General features: G+C 34.3%; 1 protein-coding gene across 2 annotated transcripts in view; it reads right to left on the bottom strand.

Annotated features, from left to right (window-relative positions):
* LOC110485622 (programmed cell death protein 4) overlaps positions 1 to 18,926 on the bottom strand; it is a 35,838-nt gene that overhangs the window by 11,849 nt on the left and 5,063 nt on the right. For both annotated transcript variants that reach the window (XM_036949252.1, XM_036949253.1), the window contains exons 4-6: positions 16,497 to 16,591; positions 16,213 to 16,326; positions 15,709 to 15,930 (exon numbers count right to left, since the gene is read on the bottom strand). In XM_036949252.1, the coding sequence (XP_036805147.1) occupies positions 15,709 to 15,930; positions 16,213 to 16,326; positions 16,497 to 16,591 (431 nt within the window). The remainder of the gene's footprint in view (positions 1 to 15,708; positions 15,931 to 16,212; positions 16,327 to 16,496; positions 16,592 to 18,926) is intronic.

Here is an 18,926-nt window from a genome sequence, read left to right as displayed (position 1 = left end):
GGTGTAATATTGTTGTATGATGGTATTATACATGTTGTATTGTAGATGTGTAGTGGTGTAATATTGTTGTATTATACATGTTGTATTGTAGTGGTGTAATATTGTTGTATGGTGGTATTATACATGTTGTATTGTAGTGGTGTAATATTGTTGTATGATGGTATTATACATGTTGTATTGTAGATGTGTAGTGATGCAATATTGTTGTATGGTGGTATTATACATGTTGTATTGTAGTGGTGTAATATTGTTGTATGGTGGTATTATACATGTTGTATTGTAGTGGTGTAATATTGTTGTATGGTGGTATTATACATGTTGTATTGTAGTGGTGTAATATTGTTGTCTGGTGGTATTATACATGTTGTATTGTAGTGGTGTAATATTGTTGTATGGTGGTATTATACATGTTGTATTGTAGTGGTGTAATATTGTTGTATGGTGGTATTATACATGTTGTATTGTAGATGTGTAGTGGTGTAATATTGTTGTATGGTGGTATTATACATGTTGTATTGTAGTGGTGTAATATTGTTGTATTATACATGTTGTATTGTAGTGGTGTAATATTGTTGTATGGTGGTATTATACATGTTGTATTGTAGATGTGTAGTGGTGTAATATTGTTGTATTATACATGTTGTATTGTAGTGGTGTAATATTGTTGTATTATACATGTTGTATTGTAGATGTGTAGTGGTGTAATATTGTTGTATGGTGGTATCATACATGTTGTATTGTAGATGTGTAGTGGTGTAATATTGTTGTATGGTGGTATTATACATGTTGTATTGTAGTGGTGTAATATTGTTGTATGGTGGTATTATACATGTTGTATTGTAGTGGTGTAATATTGTTGTATTATACATGTTGTATTGTAGTGGTGTAATATTGTTGTATTATACATGTTGTATTGTAGTGGTGTAATATTGTTGTATGGTGGTATTATACATGTTGTATTGTAGATGTGTAGTGATGTAATATTGTTGTATGGTGGTATTATACATGTTGTATTGTAGTGGTGTAATATTGTTGTATGGTGGTATTATACATGTTTTATTGTAGATGTGTAGTGGTGTAATATTGTTGTATTATACATGTTGTATTGTAGTGGTGTAGTGGTGTAATATTGTTGTATTATACATGTTGTATTGTAGATGTGTAGTGGTGTAATATTGTTGTATGGTGGTATTATACATGTTGTATTGTAGTGGTGTAATATTGTTGTATGGTGGTATTATACGTATTGTAGTGGTGTAATATTGTTGTATGATGGTATTATACATGTTGTATTGTAGAGGTGTAATATTGTTGTATGGTGGTATTATACATGTTGTATTGTAGTGGTGTAATATTGTTGTATGGTGCTATTATACATGTTGTATTGTAGTGGTGTAATATTGTTGTATGGTGGTATTATACATGTTGTATTGTAGTGGTGTAATAATGTTGTATGGTGGTATTATACATGTTGTATTGTAGTGGTGTAATATTGTTGTATTATACAAGTTGTATTGTAGTGGTGTAATATTGTTGTATGGTGGTATTATACATGTTGTATTGTAGATGTGTAATGGTGTAATATTGTTGTATGGTGGTATTATACATGTTGTATTGTAGTGGTGTAATAATGTTGTATGGTGGTATTATACATGTTGTATTGTAGTGGTGTAATATTGTTGTCTGGTGGTATTATACATGTTGTATTGTAGTGGTGTAATATTGTTGTATGATGGTATTATACATGTTGTATTGTAGATGTGTAGTGGTGTAATATTGTTGTATGATGGTATTATACATGTTGTATTGTAGATGTGTAGTGGTGTAATATTGTTGTATGATGGTATTATACATGTTGTATTGTAGATGTGTAGTGGTGTAATATTGTTGTATGATGGTATTATACATGTTGTATTGTAGATGTGTAGTGGTGTAATATTGTTGTATGATGGTATTATACATGTTGTATTGTAGATGTGTAGTGGTGTAATATTGTTGTCTGGTGGTATTATACATGTTGTATTGTAGTGGTGTAATATTGTTGTCTGGTGGTATTATACATGTTGTATTGTAGTGGTGTAATATTGTTGTCTGGTGGTATTATACATGTTGTATTGTAGTGGTGTAATATTGTTGTATGATGGTATTATACATGTTGTATTGTAGATGTGTAGTGGTGTAATATTGTTGTATGGTGGTATTATACATGTTGTATTGTAGTGGTGTAATATTGTTGTATTATACATGTTGTATTGTAGTGGTGTAATATTGTTGTATGATGGTATTATACATGTTGTATTGTAGATGTGTAGTGATGCAATATTGTTGTATGGTGGTATTATACATGTTGTATTGTAGTGGTGTAATATTGTTGTATGGTGGTATTATACATGTTGTATTGTAGTGGTGTAATATTGTTGTATGGTGGTATTATACATGTTGTATTGTAGTGGTGTAATATTGTTGTCTGGTGGTATTATACATGTTGTATTGTAGTGGTGTAATATTGTTGTATGGTGGTATTATACATGTTGTATTGTAGTGGTGTAATATTGTTGTATGGTGGTATTATACATGTTGTATTGTAGATGTGTAGTGGTGTAATATTGTTGTATGGTGGTATTATACATGTTGTATTGTAGTGGTGTAATATTGTTGTATTATACATGTTGTATTGTAGATGTGTAGTGGTGTAATATTGTTGTATGATGGTATTATACATGTTGTATTGTAGATGTGTAGTGGTGTAATATTGTTGTATGATGGTATTATACATGTTGTATTGTAGATGTGTAGTGGTGTAATATTGTTGTATGATGGTATTATACATGTTGTATTGTAGATGTGTAGAGGTGTAATATTGTTGTATGGTGGTATTATACATGTTGTATTGTAGTGGTGTAATATTGTTGTATGGTGCTATTATACATGTTGTATTGTAGTGGTGTAATAATGTTGTATGGTGGTATTATACATGTTGTATTGTAGTGGTGTAATATTGTTGTATGGTGGTATTATACATGTTGTATTGTAGTGGTGTAATATTGTTGTATGGTGGTATTATACATGTTGTATTGTAGTGGTGTAATATTGTTGTATGGTGGTATTATACATGTTGTATTGTAGTGGTGTAATATTGTTGTATGGTGGTATTATACATGTTGTATTGTAGTGGTGTAATATTGTTGTATTATACATGTTGTATTGTAGTGGTGTAATATTGTTGTATGATGGTATTATACATGTTGTATTGTAGATGTGTAGTGATGCAATATTGTTGTATGGTGGTATTATACATGTTGTATTGTAGTGGTGTAATATTGTTGTATGGTGGTATTATACATGTTGTATTGTAGTGGTGTAATATTGTTGTATGGTGGTATTATACATGTTGTATTGTAGTGGTGTAATATTGTTGTCTGGTGGTATTATACATGTTGTATTGTAGTGGTGTAATATTGTTGTATGGTGGTATTATACATGTTGTATTGTAGTGGTGTAATATTGTTGTATGGTGGTATTATACATGTTGTATTGTAGATGTGTAGTGGTGTAATATTGTTGTATGGTGGTATTATACATGTTGTATTGTAGTGGTGTAATATTGTTGTATTATACATGTTGTATTGTAGATGTGTAGTGGTGTAATATTGTTGTATGATGGTATTATACATGTTGTATTGTAGATGTGTAGTGGTGTAATATTGTTGTATGATGGTATTATACATGTTGTATTGTAGATGTGTAGTGGTGTAATATTGTTGTATGATGGTATTATACATGTTGTATTGTAGATGTGTAGAGGTGTAATATTGTTGTATGGTGGTATTATACATGTTGTATTGTAGTGGTGTAATATTGTTGTATGGTGCTATTATACATGTTGTATTGTAGTGGTGTAATAATGTTGTATGGTGGTATTATACATGTTGTATTGTAGTGGTGTAATATTGTTGTATGGTGGTATTATACATGTTGTATTGTAGTGGTGTAATATTGTTGTATGGTGGTATTATACATGTTGTATTGTAGTGGTGTAATATTGTTGTATGGTGGTATTATACATGTTGTATTGTAGTGGTGTAATATTGTTGTATTATACAAGTTGTATTGTAGTGGTGTAATATTGTTGTATGGTGGTATTATACATGTTGTATTGTAGTGGTGTAATATTGTTGTATGGTGGTATTATACATGTTGTATTGTAGATGTGTAATGGTGTAATAATGTTGTATGGTGGTATTATACATGTTGTATTGTAGTGGTGTAATATTGTTGTCTGGTGGTATTATACATGTTGTATTGTAGTGGTGTAATATTGTTGTATGATGGTATTATACATGTTGTATTGTAGATGTGTAGTGGTGTAATATTGTTGTATGATGGTATTATACATGTTGTATTGTAGTGGTGTAATATTGTTGTCTGGTGGTATTATACATGTTGTATTGTAGTGGTGTAATATTGTTGTCTGGTGGTATTATACATGTTGTATTGTAGTGGTGTAATATTGTTGTCTGGTGGTATTATACATGTTGTATTGTAGTGGTGTAATATTGTTGTCTGGTGGTATTATACATGTTGTATTGTAGTGGTGTAATATTGTTGTATGATGGTATTATACATGTTGTATTGTAGATGTGTAGTGGTGTAATATTGTTGTATGGTGGTATTATACATGTTGTATTGTAGTGGTGTAATATTGTTGTATGGTGGTATTATACATGTTGTATTGTAGATGTGTAGTGGTGTAATATTGTTGTATTATACATGTTGTATTGTAGTGGTGTAATATTGTTGTATGATGGTATTATACATGTTGTATTGTAGATGTGTAGTGATGCAATATTGTTGTATGGTGGTATTATACATGTTGTATTGTAGTGGTGTAATATTGTTGTATGGTGGTATTATACATGTTGTATTGTAGTGGTGTAATATTGTTGTATTATACATGTTGTATTGTAGTGGTGTAATATTGTTGTATTATACATGTTGTATTGTAGTGGTGTAATATTGTTGTATGGTGGTATTATACATGTTGTATTGTAGATGTGTAGTGGTGTAATATTGTTGTATTATACATGTTGTATTGTAGTGGTGTAATATTGTTGTATTATACATGTTGTATTGTAGATGTGTAGTGGTGTAATATTGTTGTATGGTGGTATCATACATGTTGTATTGTAGATGTGTAGTGGTGTAATATTGTTGTATGGTGGTATTATACATGTTGTATTGTAGTGGTGTAATATTGTTGTATGGTGGTATTATACATGTTGTATTGTAGTGGTGTAATATTGTTGTATTATACATGTTGTATTGTAGTGGTGTAATATTGTTGTATTATACATGTTGTATTGTAGTGGTGTAATATTGTTGTATGGTGGTATTATACATGTTGTATTGTAGATGTGTAGTGATGTAATATTGTTGTATGGTGGTATTATACATGTTGTATTGTAGTGGTGTAATATTGTTGTATGGTGGTATTATACATGTTTTATTGTAGATGTGTAGTGGTGTAATATTGTTGTATTATACATGTTGTATTGTAGTGGTGTAGTGGTGTAATATTGTTGTATTATACATGTTGTATTGTAGATGTGTAGTGGTGTAATATTGTTGTATGGTGGTATTATACATGTTGTATTGTAGTGGTGTAATATTGTTGTATGGTGGTATTATACGTATTGTAGTGGTGTAATATTGTTGTATGATGGTATTATACATGTTGTATTGTAGAGGTGTAATATTGTTGTATGGTGGTATTATACATGTTGTATTGTAGAGGTGTAATATTGTTGTATGGTGGTATTATACATGTTGTATTGTAGTGGTGTAATATTGTTGTATGGTGCTATTATACATGTTGTATTGTAGTGGTGTAATATTGTTGTATGGTGGTATTATACATGTTGTATTGTAGTGGTGTAATAATGTTGTATGGTGGTATTATACATGTTGTATTGTAGTGGTGTAATATTGTTGTATTATACAAGTTGTATTGTAGTGGTGTAATATTGTTGTATGGTGGTATTATACATGTTGTATTGTAGATGTGTAATGGTGTAATATTGTTGTATGGTGGTATTATACATGTTGTATTGTAGTGGTGTAATAATGTTGTATGGTGGTATTATACATGTTGTATTGTAGTGGTGTAATATTGTTGTCTGGTGGTATTATACATGTTGTATTGTAGTGGTGTAATATTGTTGTATGATGGTATTATACATGTTGTATTGTAGATGTGTAGTGGTGTAATATTGTTGTATGATGGTATTATACATGTTGTATTGTAGATGTGTAGTGGTGTAATATTGTTGTATGATGGTATTATACATGTTGTATTGTAGATGTGTAGTGGTGTAATATTGTTGTATGATGGTATTATACATGTTGTATTGTAGATGTGTAGTGGTGTAATATTGTTGTATGATGGTATTATACATGTTGTATTGTAGATGTGTAGTGGTGTAATATTGTTGTCTGGTGGTATTATACATGTTGTATTGTAGTGGTGTAATATTGTTGTCTGGTGGTATTATACATGTTGTATTGTAGTGGTGTAATATTGTTGTCTGGTGGTATTATACATGTTGTATTGTAGTGGTGTAATATTGTTGTATGATGGTATTATACATGTTGTATTGTAGATGTGTAGTGGTGTAATATTGTTGTATGGTGGTATTATACATGTTGTATTGTAGTGGTGTAATATTGTTGTATTATACATGTTGTATTGTAGTGGTGTAATATTGTTGTATGATGGTATTATACATGTTGTATTGTAGATGTGTAGTGATGCAATATTGTTGTATGGTGGTATTATACATGTTGTATTGTAGTGGTGTAATATTGTTGTATGGTGGTATTATACATGTTGTATTGTAGTGGTGTAATATTGTTGTATGGTGGTATTATACATGTTGTATTGTAGTGGTGTAATATTGTTGTCTGGTGGTATTATACATGTTGTATTGTAGTGGTGTAATATTGTTGTATGGTGGTATTATACATGTTGTATTGTAGTGGTGTAATATTGTTGTATGGTGGTATTATACATGTTGTATTGTAGATGTGTAGTGGTGTAATATTGTTGTATGGTGGTATTATACATGTTGTATTGTAGTGGTGTAATATTGTTGTATTATACATGTTGTATTGTAGATGTGTAGTGGTGTAATATTGTTGTATGATGGTATTATACATGTTGTATTGTAGATGTGTAGTGGTGTAATATTGTTGTATGATGGTATTATACATGTTGTATTGTAGATGTGTAGTGGTGTAATATTGTTGTATGATGGTATTATACATGTTGTATTGTAGATGTGTAGAGGTGTAATATTGTTGTATGGTGGTATTATACATGTTGTATTGTAGTGGTGTAATATTGTTGTATGGTGCTATTATACATGTTGTATTGTAGTGGTGTAATAATGTTGTATGGTGGTATTATACATGTTGTATTGTAGTGGTGTAATATTGTTGTATGGTGGTATTATACATGTTGTATTGTAGTGGTGTAATATTGTTGTATGGTGGTATTATACATGTTGTATTGTAGTGGTGTAATATTGTTGTATGGTGGTATTATACATGTTGTATTGTAGTGGTGTAATATTGTTGTATGGTGGTATTATACATGTTGTATTGTAGTGGTGTAATATTGTTGTATTATACATGTTGTATTGTAGTGGTGTAATATTGTTGTATGATGGTATTATACATGTTGTATTGTAGATGTGTAGTGATGCAATATTGTTGTATGGTGGTATTATACATGTTGTATTGTAGTGGTGTAATATTGTTGTATGGTGGTATTATACATGTTGTATTGTAGTGGTGTAATATTGTTGTATGGTGGTATTATACATGTTGTATTGTAGTGGTGTAATATTGTTGTCTGGTGGTATTATACATGTTGTATTGTAGTGGTGTAATATTGTTGTATGGTGGTATTATACATGTTGTATTGTAGTGGTGTAATATTGTTGTATGGTGGTATTATACATGTTGTATTGTAGATGTGTAGTGGTGTAATATTGTTGTATGGTGGTATTATACATGTTGTATTGTAGTGGTGTAATATTGTTGTATTATACATGTTGTATTGTAGATGTGTAGTGGTGTAATATTGTTGTATGATGGTATTATACATGTTGTATTGTAGATGTGTAGTGGTGTAATATTGTTGTATGATGGTATTATACATGTTGTATTGTAGATGTGTAGTGGTGTAATATTGTTGTATGATGGTATTATACATGTTGTATTGTAGATGTGTAGAGGTGTAATATTGTTGTATGGTGGTATTATACATGTTGTATTGTAGTGGTGTAATATTGTTGTATGGTGCTATTATACATGTTGTATTGTAGTGGTGTAATAATGTTGTATGGTGGTATTATACATGTTGTATTGTAGTGGTGTAATATTGTTGTATGGTGGTATTATACATGTTGTATTGTAGTGGTGTAATATTGTTGTATGGTGGTATTATACATGTTGTATTGTAGTGGTGTAATATTGTTGTATGGTGGTATTATACATGTTGTATTGTAGTGGTGTAATATTGTTGTATTATACAAGTTGTATTGTAGTGGTGTAATATTGTTGTATGGTGGTATTATACATGTTGTATTGTAGTGGTGTAATATTGTTGTATGGTGGTATTATACATGTTGTATTGTAGATGTGTAATGGTGTAATATTGTTGTATGGTGGTATTATACATGTTGTATTGTAGTGGTGTAATAATGTTGTATGGTGGTATTATACATGTTGTATTGTAGTGGTGTAATATTGTTGTCTGGTGGTATTATACATGTTGTATTGTAGTGGTGTAATATTGTTGTATGATGGTATTATACATGTTGTATTGTAGATGTGTAGTGGTGTAATATTGTTGTATGATGGTATTATACATGTTGTATTGTAGTGGTGTAATATTGTTGTCTGGTGGTATTATACATGTTGTATTGTAGTGGTGTAATATTGTTGTCTGGTGGTATTATACATGTTGTATTGTAGTGGTGTAATATTGTTGTCTGGTGGTATTATACATGTTGTATTGTAGTGGTGTAATATTGTTGTCTGGTGGTATTATACATGTTGTATTGTAGTGGTGTAATATTGTTGTATGATGGTATTATACATGTTGTATTGTAGATGTGTAGTGGTGTAATATTGTTGTATGGTGGTATTATACATGTTGTATTGTAGTGGTGTAATATTGTTGTATGGTGGTATTATACATGTTGTATTGTAGATGTGTAGTGGTGTAATATTGTTGTATTATACATGTTGTATTGTAGTGGTGTAATATTGTTGTATGATGGTATTATACATGTTGTATTGTAGATGTGTAGTGATGCAATATTGTTGTATGGTGGTATTATACATGTTGTATTGTAGTGGTGTAATATTGTTGTATGGTGGTATTATACATGTTGTATTGTAGTGGTGTAATATTGTTGTCTGGTGGTATTATACATGTTGTATTGTAGTGGTGTAATATTGTTGTATGGTGGTATTATACATGTTGTATTGTAGTGGTGTAATATTGTTGTATGGTGGTATTATACATGTTGTATTGTAGTGGTGTAATATTGTTGTATGATGGTATTATACATGTTGTATTGTAGATGTGTAGTGGTGTAATATTGTTGTATGGTGGTATTATACATGTTGTATTGTAGTGGTGTAATATTGTTGTATTATACATGTTGTATTGTAGTGGTGTAATATTGTTGTATGGTGGTATTATACATGTTGTATTGTAGTGGTGTAATATTGTTGTCTGGTGGTATTATACATGTTGTATTGTAGTGGTGTAATATTGTTGTATGGTGGTATTATACATGTTGTATTGTAGTGGTGTAATATTGTTGTATGGTGGTATTATACATGTTGTATTGTAGTGGTGTAATATTGTTGTATGATGGTATTATACATGTTGTATTGTAGATGTGTAGTGGTGTAATATTGTTGTATGGTGGTATTATACATGTTGTATTGTAGTGGTGTAATATTGTGGTATTATACATGTTGTATTGTAGATGTGTAGTGGTGTAATATTGTTGTATGATGGTATTATACATGTTGTATTGTAGATGTGTAGTGGTGTAATATTGTTGTATGATGGTATTATACATGTTGTATTGTAGATGTGTAGTGGTGTAATATTGTTGTATGATGGTATTATACATGTTGTATTGTAGATGTGTAGTGGTGTAATATTGTTGTATGATGGTATTATACATGTTGTATTGTAGATGTGTAGTGGTGTAATATTGTTGTATGATGGTATTATACATGTTGTATTGTAGATGTGTAGTGGTGTAATATTGTTGTCTGGTGGTATTATACATGTTGTATTGTAGTGGTGTAATATTGTTGTCTGGTGGTATTATACATGTTGTATTGTAGTGGTGTAATATTGTTGTCTGGTGGTATTATACATGTTGTATTGTAGTGGTGTAATATTGTTGTATGATGGTATTATACATGTTGTATTGTAGATGTGTAGTGGTGTAATATTGTTGTATGGTGGTATTATACATGTTGTATTGTAGTGGTGTAATATTGTTGTATGGTGGTATTATACATGTTGTATTGTAGATGTGTAGTGGTGTAATATTGTTGTATTATACATGTTGTATTGTAGTGGTGTAATATTGTTGTATGATGGTATTATACATGTTGTATTGTAGATGTGTAGTGATGCAATATTGTTGTATGGTGGTATTATACATGTTGTATTGTAGTGGTGTAATATTGTTGTATGGTGGTATTATACATGTTGTATTGTAGTGGTGTAATATTGTTGTATGGTGGTATTATACATGTTGTATTGTAGATGTGTAGTGATGTAATATTGTTGTATGGTGGTATTATACATGTTGTATTGTAGTGGTGTAATATTGTTGTATTATACAAGTTGTATTGTAGTGGTGTAATATTGTTGTATGGTGGTATTATACATGTTGTATTGTAGATGTGTAATGGTGTAATATTGTTGTATGGTGGTATTATACATGTTGTATTGTAGTGGTGTAATAATGTTGTATGGTGGTATTATACATGTTGTATTGTAGTGGTGTAATATTGTTGTCTGGTGGTATTATACATGTTGTATTGTAGTGGTGTAATATTGTTGTATGATGGTATTATACATGTTGTATTGTAGATGTGTAGTGGTGTAATATTGTTGTATGATGGTATTATACATGTTGTATTGTAGATGTGTAGTGGTGTAATATTGTTGTATGATGGTATTATACATGTTGTATTGTAGATGTGTAGTGGTGTAATATTGTTGTATGATGGTATTATACATGTTGTATTGTAGATGTGTAGTGGTGTAATATTGTTGTATGATGGTATTATACATGTTGTATTGTAGATGTGTAGTGGTGTAATATTGTTGTCTGGTGGTATTATACATGTTGTATTGTAGTGGTGTAATATTGTTGTATTATACATGTTGTATTGTAGTGGTGTAATATTGTTGTATGATGGTATTATACATGTTGTATTGTAGATGTGTAGTGATGCAATATTGTTGTATGGTGGTATTATACATGTTGTATTGTAGTGGTGTAATATTGTTGTATGGTGGTATTATACATGTTGTATTGTAGTGGTGTAATATTGTTGTATGGTGGTATTATACATGTTGTATTGTAGTGGTGTAATATTGTTGTCTGGTGGTATTATACATGTTGTATTGTAGTGGTGTAATATTGTTGTATGGTGGTATTATACATGTTGTATTGTAGTGGTGTAATATTGTTGTATGGTGGTATTATACATGTTGTATTGTAGATGTGTAGTGGTGTAATATTGTTGTATGGTGGTATTATACATGTTGTATTGTAGTGGTGTAATATTGTTGTATTATACATGTTGTATTGTAGATGTGTAGTGGTGTAATATTGTTGTATGATGGTATTATACATGTTGTATTGTAGATGTGTAGTGGTGTAATATTGTTGTATGATGGTATTATACATGTTGTATTGTAGATGTGTAGTGGTGTAATATTGTTGTATGATGGTATTATACATGTTGTATTGTAGATGTGTAGAGGTGTAATATTGTTGTATGGTGGTATTATACATGTTGTATTGTAGTGGTGTAATATTGTTGTATGGTGCTATTATACATGTTGTATTGTAGTGGTGTAATAATGTTGTATGGTGGTATTATACATGTTGTATTGTAGTGGTGTAATATTGTTGTATGGTGGTATTATACATGTTGTATTGTAGTGGTGTAATATTGTTGTATGGTGGTATTATACATGTTGTATTGTAGTGGTGTAATATTGTTGTATGGTGGTATTATACATGTTGTATTGTAGTGGTGTAATATTGTTGTATGGTGGTATTATACATGTTGTATTGTAGTGGTGTAATATTGTTGTATTATACATGTTGTATTGTAGTGGTGTAATATTGTTGTATGATGGTATTATACATGTTGTATTGTAGATGTGTAGTGATGCAATATTGTTGTATGGTGGTATTATACATGTTGTATTGTAGTGGTGTAATATTGTTGTATGGTGGTATTATACATGTTGTATTGTAGTGGTGTAATATTGTTGTATGGTGGTATTATACATGTTGTATTGTAGTGGTGTAATATTGTTGTCTGGTGGTATTATACATGTTGTATTGTAGTGGTGTAATATTGTTGTATGGTGGTATTATACATGTTGTATTGTAGTGGTGTAATATTGTTGTATGGTGGTATTATACATGTTGTATTGTAGATGTGTAGTGGTGTAATATTGTTGTATGGTGGTATTATACATGTTGTATTGTAGTGGTGTAATATTGTTGTATTATACATGTTGTATTGTAGATGTGTAGTGGTGTAATATTGTTGTATGATGGTATTATACATGTTGTATTGTAGATGTGTAGTGGTGTAATATTGTTGTATGATGGTATTATACATGTTGTATTGTAGATGTGTAGTGGTGTAATATTGTTGTATGATGGTATTATACATGTTGTATTGTAGATGTGTAGAGGTGTAATATTGTTGTATGGTGGTATTATACATGTTGTATTGTAGTGGTGTAATATTGTTGTATGGTGCTATTATACATGTTGTATTGTAGTGGTGTAATAATGTTGTATGGTGGTATTATACATGTTGTATTGTAGTGGTGTAATATTGTTGTATGGTGGTATTATACATGTTGTATTGTAGTGGTGTAATATTGTTGTATGGTGGTATTATACATGTTGTATTGTAGTGGTGTAATATTGTTGTATGGTGGTATTATACATGTTGTATTGTAGTGGTGTAATATTGTTGTATTATACAAGTTGTATTGTAGTGGTGTAATATTGTTGTATGGTGGTATTATACATGTTGTATTGTAGTGGTGTAATATTGTTGTATGGTGGTATTATACATGTTGTATTGTAGATGTGTAATGGTGTAATATTGTTGTATGGTGGTATTATACATGTTGTATTGTAGTGGTGTAATAATGTTGTATGGTGGTATTATACATGTTGTATTGTAGTGGTGTAATATTGTTGTCTGGTGGTATTATACATGTTGTATTGTAGTGGTGTAATATTGTTGTATGATGGTATTATACATGTTGTATTGTAGATGTGTAGTGGTGTAATATTGTTGTATGATGGTATTATACATGTTGTATTGTAGTGGTGTAATATTGTTGTCTGGTGGTATTATACATGTTGTATTGTAGTGGTGTAATATTGTTGTCTGGTGGTATTATACATGTTGTATTGTAGTGGTGTAATATTGTTGTCTGGTGGTATTATACATGTTGTATTGTAGTGGTGTAATATTGTTGTCTGGTGGTATTATACATGTTGTATTGTAGTGGTGTAATATTGTTGTATGATGGTATTATACATGTTGTATTGTAGATGTGTAGTGGTGTAATATTGTTGTATGGTGGTATTATACATGTTGTATTGTAGTGGTGTAATATTGTTGTATGGTGGTATTATACATGTTGTATTGTAGATGTGTAGTGGTGTAATATTGTTGTATTATACATGTTGTATTGTAGTGGTGTAATATTGTTGTATGATGGTATTATACATGTTGTATTGTAGATGTGTAGTGATGCAATATTGTTGTATGGTGGTATTATACATGTTGTATTGTAGTGGTGTAATATTGTTGTATGGTGGTATTATACATGTTGTATTGTAGTGGTGTAATATTGTTGTCTGGTGGTATTATACATGTTGTATTGTAGTGGTGTAATATTGTTGTATGGTGGTATTATACATGTTGTATTGTAGTGGTGTAATATTGTTGTATGGTGGTATTATACATGTTGTATTGTAGTGGTGTAATATTGTTGTATGATGGTATTATACATGTTGTATTGTAGATGTGTAGTGGTGTAATATTGTTGTATGGTGGTATTATACATGTTGTATTGTAGTGGTGTAATATTGTTGTATTATACATGTTGTATTGTAGTGGTGTAATATTGTTGTATGGTGGTATTATACATGTTGTATTGTAGTGGTGTAATATTGTTGTATGGTGGTATTATACATGTTGTATTGTATTGTAGTGGTGTAATATTGTTGTATGGTGGTATTATACATGTTGTATTGTAGTGGTGTAATATTGTTGTATGGTGGTATTATACATGTTGTATTGTAGATGTGTAGTGGTGTAATATTGTTGTATTATACATGTTGTATTGTAGTGGTGTAATATTGTTGTATGTTGGTATTATACATGTTGTATTGTAGTGGTGTAATATTGTTGTATTATACATGTTGTATTGTAGATGTGTAGTGATGTAATATTGTTGTATTATACATGTTGTATTGTAGTGGTGTAATATTGTTGTATGGTGGTATTATACATGTTGTATTGTAGTGGTGTAATATTGTTGTATTATACATGTTGTATTGTAGATGTGCAGTGGTGTAATATTGTTGTATTATACATGTTGTATTGTAGTGGTGTAATATTGTTGTATGGTGGTATTATACATGTTGTATTGTAGATGTGTAGTGGTGTAATATTGTTGTATTATACATGTTGTATTGTAGTGGTGTAATATTGTTGTATGTTGGTATTATACATGTTGTATTGTAGTGGTGTAATATTGTGGTATTATACATGTTGTATTGTAGTGGTGTAATATTGTTGTATTATACATGTTGTATTGTAGATGTGTAGTTAATAATAATAATAATAATAGATGTGTAGTTAATAATGTTGTATGATGTATTGTATTATATGTGATGTAAGTGCCTTAATGTGTTTGGACCCCAGGAAGAGTAGCTGCTGCCTTGGCAACAGCTAATGGGGATCCCTAATAAATACCATGTTTGAACAGTACGTCTGTTGACTTTACAGTAGATTGGAACGGTCAGATGGCTATTGTAACTGTAAAGCTCTTATTTTATGACCCGCATATAGAATTTCCAAACAGAACACATGCGTTCTGTTCTGAGATAGACTGGTCCAGTTTGCATGCAGAACAGAACACAGAAGCACAGCACAAGCATAAAAGACACCACATATATACACTGCAGTGCGCCTGCTAAGTCACTCAAACATTCACAAGGGCACACGGTCCAACACATTGGCCTCCACGGTCAATTAGAGATTTTCACAGATACACCCAAACACTTCTATTCTTAGACGGCGCGATATCACACACACTACCTGAGGGGCTCCAGGTGTGTCCAACACCAGGTCAGGCAGCTCCCTTAGTAACTTGTCAAAGGAGCTCTCCACGTCGCTACGGCTCAGCACGCGGCCACACAGGTCCGTCAACAGCCTGGACGTCAGCTCTCTGTGGCTGGCCTTTGCCTCCAGGGCCAGGCTCACAGCCAGCATGGGCACCCCGCTAGACATGGAGCCCAGGTTGAGTTCACCCAGGAGCTCCTACGGAGGGGAGAGAGGGGGATGGGTTATGGTCAGATGGAATAAAGAGTCGGTCATGGAGAGAGAGAGAGAGAGAGAGAGAGAGAGAGAGGGAGGGAGAGAGAGAGAGAGAGAGGGTATTGGCCAAGAAGAGGGAGTGGGGTCAAATCAGAGAACATAGCTACATCCTTCAGAATGAACTCTGTCTACTGTCAGATAAAAAGGCAGAAGCAGGTCCACCAGTGTTTAGGACATTAAAAGCACTAGTTAGCCCTACAGAGAACTCTGTTGAAATTAACCTACCGCTACTTCATTGGTGTCGCCGTGTTCAAAGTACTCCTGCACGATGGGAGTGAGCGTCTTCTCAAAGGCCCCCTCCTCCAGTGGAGGAACCACCGTCTCATACACACAGTTCTCCTGTAGACACCAGAAAGCAGAGCAATGAAGCCGATCAAGACTAGATACCAAAACAACTTGTATGGTTTACTTAAGGCCCCGAGTTCTCATGAGCAGGTAAAACTCAGGTACAATATGGTTAGGACCCTAACTCAGACGGTCATAGGTCCAATATAAAAATGGTCCAATACCTGAGCTTCGTCATAGTTGGGGTCTTTGACGTCGACCTCCTCCAGGTCGTACACTTCTCCAGGTGGGCCCCACACCCCTTTGCCCCCCGCCCCACCTGACAAAGAACAAGGACAATGCCTGTGATGTTTTCAAAACAGAAACAGTTTCATGGTGCAAAATAATCTGTACGTAGCAAAACGTTAAAAAATATTATAATCTGGCAGTGCGATTTAAAAGATGCAATATGCAGAAATCGCGCCGCCATTTCCTGGTTGCTAAAATAGTTTGCGACAAAACAAGTATAGTGTAGAGAATCATTGTACCATCTAAACCACTGAAGTCTTTTCCATAGCCCAAAACTTAACAGGAAGCATAGAAATAGCCACATATACTGAACAGAAATATAAAAAGCAACATGCAAAGTGTTGGTCCCATGTTTTCCATACGCACAAAAAGCGTATTCTCTCAAATTGGGCACAAATTTGCTTATATCCCTGTGAGGTGAGCATTTCTCCTTTGTCAATATAATCCATCCACCTGACAGTTGTGGCATAACAATAAGCTGATTAAGCAGCATGACCATTACACAGACTGGGGACAATAAAAATCCACTCTAAAATGTGCAGTTGTCACACAGAATGCTACAGACGTCTCAGGTTGAGGGAGCGTGCAATTGGGAAGCTGACTGCCAAAATGTCCACCAGATCTCTTGCCAGAGAATTAAATGTTCATTTCTCTACCATAAACCACCTCCAATGTCATTTTAGAGAATTTGTCAGTACGCCCAACAGGCCTCACAACCGCTGACCACGTGTAACCACACCAGCCCAGGAGCTCCACATACAGCTTCTTCACCTAAAGGATCATCTGAGACCAGCCACCCAGACAGCTGATGAAACTGAGTAGTATTTGTCTGTAATAAAGTATTTTTTTGTGGGGAAAACACATTCTGATTCACTGGGAAGCCAGTGGGCCTATGCCCTCCCAGGCCCTCCCATGTCTGTACCCCTGCCCAGACAGTGGGCCTATGCCCTCCCAGGCCCTCCCATGTCTGTACCCCTGCCCAGCCAGTGGGCCTATGCCCTCCCAGGCCCACCCATGTCTGTACCCCTGCCCAGCCAGTGGGCCTATGCCCTCCCATGTCTGCACCCCTGCCCAGCCAGTGGGCCTATGCCCTCCCATGTCTGCACCCCTGCCCAGCCAGTGGGCCTATGCCCTCCCATGTCTGCACCCCTGCCCAGCCAGTGGGCCTATGCCCTCCCAGGCCCTCCCATGTCTGCACCCCTGCCCATCCAGTGGGCCTATGCCCTCCCATGTCTGCACCCCTGCCCAGCCAGTGGGCCTATGCCCTCCCAGGCCCTCCCATGTCTGCACCCCTGCCCAGCCAGTGGGCCTATGCCCTCCCATGTCTGCACCCCTGCCCAGCCAGTGGGCCTATGCCCTCCCAGGCCCTCCCATGTCTGCACCCCTGCCCAGCCAGTGGGCCTATGCCCTCCCATGTCTGCACCCCTGCCCAGCCAGTGGGCCTATGCCCTCCCAGGCCCACCCATGTCTGCACCCCTGCCCAGCCAGTGGGCCTATGCCCTCCCATGTCTGCACCCCTGCCCAGCCAGTGGGCCTATGCCCTCCCAGGCCCACCCATGTCTGTACCCCTGCCCAGCCAGTGGGCCTAGGCCCTCCCATGTCTGCACCCCTGCCCAGCCAGTGGGCCTATGCCCTCCCAGGCCCACCCATGTCTGTACCCCTGCCCAGCCAGTGGGCCTAGGCCCTCCCATGTCTGCACCCCTGCCCAGCCAGTGGGCCTATGCCCTCCCATGGCTGTACCCCTGCCCAGCCAGTGGGCCTATGCCCTCCCAGGCCCTCCCATGTCTGCACCCCTGCCCAGCCAGTGGGCCCAGGCCCTCCCATGTCTGCACCCCTGCCCAGCCAGTGGGCCTATGCCCTCCCAGGCCCACCCATGTCTGTACCCCTGCCCAGCCAGTGGGCCTATGCCCTCCCATGTCTGCACCCCTGCCCAGTCATGTAAAATCTATAGATTAGGGCCTAATGATTTATTTCAATTGACTGATGTCCTTATATGAACTGTAACTCCGTAAAATCATTGTTTATATATTTGTTCAGTATAAAAATAGCCACAGAATGCTCCTTTAATCAGCAATGTGTGTTATAAAAAGGGGCTACTGTTGACGCATTGCTCAGATTAAGCTGAAGTCATCCCTAGACATTGGTTTTAGGGTCAGTTTCGCATTTGCCCCTCTTAGGGTTAAGGTTAGGATTTAGGGAAGGCAAGCTGATCCTAGATCTGAATCACCCCAGAGCTTTCAAAAACATACTACTATCCAGTAGCCGATATGTGGTCACCTGCAGCGGGTTGACATTACAATGCAGCCTACACAAACACTGTGCTGACAAAGGAAAGAAGATCAACAGTACAATATACAGCATGGCAC

The sequence above is a fragment of the Oncorhynchus mykiss genome, chromosome 17 (assembly GCF_013265735.2).
Source record: "Oncorhynchus mykiss isolate Arlee chromosome 17, USDA_OmykA_1.1, whole genome shotgun sequence".
In the NCBI taxonomy this organism is placed as follows: Eukaryota; Metazoa; Chordata; class Actinopteri; order Salmoniformes; family Salmonidae; genus Oncorhynchus; species Oncorhynchus mykiss.
Note: the sequence above shows the minus strand (reverse complement) of the source record. Positions and strands in the feature narration are given on the sequence as shown.